We start from the raw sequence: 3,584 nt of genomic DNA, 5'->3' as shown, positions 1-3,584 counted from the left end.
CACCGCCCAAAAAAATGACAATATATCCATCATAAAAAGTGACTAGCGCACTGGCCACAACACAATCAGATAACATCAATTGGGGGGTTGGGGGGGGAATGCTTTCAACATTTTCACTGATGGGATGTCATGAACGACACTGCAGATTTGATGATGTCGTCGGTACAATGTAATATTTCTGAATCCCGTCCACGATTGTGAAGGTACTACATGTAAAAATAAGAAAATCAAGGTTTTGCTCCAAGCCGCAATGGCCTTTTCGGATTTCCCCGTCAGAATCTTCATTCCAGCCAGCGTACGGGTATGTGCGCGCCTGAATCTTTTGACCCGCCAAAAATGTGGATTTGTCCAGCAAATAAATATGTGAGCGGTTCACAGGAGGCGAATTTGAAGTTGTGGTGGTGGTGGGATCAAGACCGTTTGGTTACACCAAAGAGACAGATTCATATTTGCACATGTCTACACTCGAAAGAATCTTTGCAGATCGGGACACTTGGCAGCACGCAGCCAGCTGCATCTTACGCTCGTGACTTCCATTTTCATTTCCGCAAACATCTCATTAAGCGGGAGCGGCTAGCACTGAAGCGCCGCCTTTGATTGGGACCGGCAGATGCGAAAGGGGATTTGGACTTACCGCGGGGAAGCAGTGCTCAGGAGCCGCCGCGGCCTCACATCGTTTGAGGTAATCGGCCCAGTCAAAGTCTGGACCCTGGTACCCTACGTAGGACAGAAAGGAAGGAAAAAGGGAATCGAGTTACTCGAGGTGACGGCGCGGGACAAAAGGGGAGCAAACTAACCTGGCGGCGGGCTGAGAGGGAGTCCATTTTTTAGACTCCATTGAGCGGGAAAGATCCCGGGAGTGTCCCTGTGGCACAGGAAGGAGCGCCCGGAGGCGTCCGACTCCTCCATTCCGCAAAGGTCCCATGCTCACACCAGGAAGTAGTGCTCGTCGAACACCTGGTGAGGGCCAAAACAACGCGCTTTGAAAAGCTTTTCTCGTCTGGCGAAAGTCTGCGTCGAGCTAAACGTGAGGCGCAAACATGAGACGGGAGAGCGATTTGCCAGTCGGGTCTGTTACCTTGGCGACAGTGGCCGGCCTGATGGAGATGGGCGCGGCGGGGTCCACGGCTTCCAACTTCATCCCTTCTTTGAAACAATGAGGAGCAACTCCAGGCTGCTCCTGACAACCACACAAGCGCAGATTTTGGCTCACGCTCGACAGGTTTTTGTTTTCACTTGAGATATTTGTCCAAGGACCGCGCCTCAGCGTTCGAAAGCCAAACCAACAAACCGAACGACTCCACCAAGTGTAGCGCTCTAAATGCCAAGTCGAGTGTCCTCTTTTTGTTACTTTCTCGCCGTCGCTTACTCACTTCCACGACGGTGGAAAGACATTTTTGTTTGAGAAAAAGGTTGACGCGTCACGAGAATAAAGTCACATTTTTTTCAGGATCAAGTCGCAGTATTCTGATTTTGAAGGCCAACATTTAACAAGGGGAGGAAGTCATAGTTTAACAGGTACATTTCAAAAATACAACTTTATTCTCATAATATGACACCTTTTATTCAGGAAAATACACCCCCCCCTCCCAAAAAAGATTCCGATTGTCTTGTTCTTAATCAAAAAAAAACAAAAAAAAAACCCCACGATGTTGGCCTTCATCATGTCAGATGCTCCACTTGTCCTGAATGGAAGATGTGGAATCTGTTCTATGAGCCGCCGACCCCCATTTGGAGGTATGAGCTTTCTTTTTGGAATGATATGAAACAATCCGTCGCCAATTGTTTTCTTGAACTATCCAAAACTCTTGCAGAAAGCCAACGTGCGGAAAAGCAATGAAAGATTCAAGCTGTCGGCACCTTGTTGAGCTCTGCGCTCAGAGCTTCGTCTTGAGGAAGCGCGCTGATCCTCCGCCTCACCTCCTCCCATTCTTCTTCTGTTCGCAGGGTCAACAGGTCTGAAATCGGCACAAATACATTGATCGGCCCCAGAGAGCAAACTGCTTAGCAAGTGTCATTGATCTCATTTCGAACGGTGGTCCCCAAGCCCCGGTGCGCGGCCCATTTGGGATGTATTTGGGCGTATTGTTATGCTAATTGGTCCATTTCTTTGTCGTTCGGCGTGCAACTTGATTTTATTCTACATTTGTTTGTACAGTAGAATAACACTATTTGAAAGAAATGATACGACAAATCTTCTTTCTGGTCATAAAAAGGTGAACGTCTCTCTCTCTAATTGTCTTTTGTTGGCAGTAGTGGTGCTTTCAAACCGGCCATTTCAAAGCAGCGACAGCAGCGGTTGCCGGTCCGCAAACAGCGTGCACTTGAGTCAACTGCCCGGTGACGCAAACAAGGTTGAGGACCACTGATTTATAACGCAGCCGTCAATCACCAAACCAAACCGGACTGTATTCTCAACAGGGTGAACTCAAAACACTGAGCAGAGGACTGCTCCGCGCGCGTACTTCGACAAAATAGGAGCACCTCGAATCTCCTTCTTTTGTCTCCAAGCGTACGCACAGCCACACGACCGTCAAAACAGAGCGAGGGCCGATCCACTCACCAGAAGGAGGCCCGAGGGCGCGGCCGTGCTCTCGAGCCCAGCCGGGCGGGTGGAGACGTGGGTGGAGGTAGAAGAGCCAGAGGGTGGCGGGCGTGTCCGGGAGGCCCTCCGTGCCCGCCAGCCGGAGTTTCAGCCTCCCGCCGACGTTCTCCTCCACCTCGGCCGCCCAGGCCAGCCCCGGGTCGACGCCGTCCTGCAGCTCCACGTAGCGGCCGGCGCTGAGTAGCTCCACTGGGTCTCGACCGCGCTGAGGCTGAAGGGAGCCAACGAGGAGATGAGCGCGTGCGCACGCAAAACAGCGAGGCCCGCACGGTGGGACCGGGCCAGGAATTGGCGCTGGTGACAAAGTCGCAGAAGGCATCATGCGGGTGTGACAACCTGACGTGCTCAAAGTGCATCTGAGGTGAAAAAGTGTCAGCTGCCATTTTCCCTGCTACTTTGCCACAGATTAATGCAGCCCTCGAGTTGGAAGCAATTGTCCACAGGTTGGCAAGCTCGTCCACTCGTCACTTCCAGTCAAACGCACTTTGGCACGGGCGCAGGCACGTGAGCCAAAGGCGGCTCAGGCTCCGCCCAGCTCCTGTTGAAGAGTGGCCGCTGCGCTTCCCTTGCCTTACCATTTCCAGCAGGTGGGCGGGCGCGCTGCACTCCTCAGCCAGGACCTTGTCGAGTAAAGCCTCCCAGTCTTGGTGCCTCTCACGCACACCTGTGGTGGATCACGCCCACAAAAAAGGTTTGGACTCGCTCTCATCAGGAGCGAGATCAAAGAATGGACTGCTACGCAAATGATTCACTTGGCATGCTGCTATTTTAACGTCCTGTACGCTACGATATCGGGGGACTCGGCTGTGTGTGCTTGCCTTTGAAGGGGTGTGGCCTAATGAGCGACACCGAGACCATGGCCAGTCAGTCCCCCGGGCGAGCGTCGTGATGTGAGCTCCCTGGGAATGTTCTCGTCGGCTGTTTGAACCGTTCAACAAATGGCTGAAAGTGCCATTTCACTTTGAAGCTCACCAACACA

At 52.2% G+C, this 3,584-nt stretch overlaps 1 protein-coding gene across 1 annotated transcript in view; it reads right to left on the bottom strand.

The window, feature by feature from the left end:
• LOC109517753 (Scm like with four mbt domains 1) overlaps positions 1–3,584 on the bottom strand; it is a gene marked incomplete at its 5' end in the record, with an annotated part of 11,324 nt that overhangs the window by 5,041 nt on the left and 2,699 nt on the right. Inside the window, 6 exon segments of the mRNA XM_019873090.1 lie at positions 605–717; positions 798–957; positions 1,079–1,180; positions 1,861–1,958; positions 2,564–2,816; positions 3,181–3,269. Of these exon segments, the coding sequence (XP_019728649.1) occupies positions 605–717; positions 798–957; positions 1,079–1,180; positions 1,861–1,958; positions 2,564–2,816; positions 3,181–3,269 (815 nt within the window).

Source organism: Hippocampus comes, unplaced genomic scaffold, assembly GCF_001891065.2.
Source record: "Hippocampus comes isolate QL1 unplaced genomic scaffold, H_comes_QL1_v1.1 scaffold1182, whole genome shotgun sequence".
Classification (NCBI taxonomy): domain Eukaryota; kingdom Metazoa; phylum Chordata; class Actinopteri; order Syngnathiformes; family Syngnathidae; genus Hippocampus; species Hippocampus comes.
The sequence above is the reverse complement of the archived record's forward strand: the minus strand, read 5'-3'. Positions and strand labels throughout refer to the sequence as shown.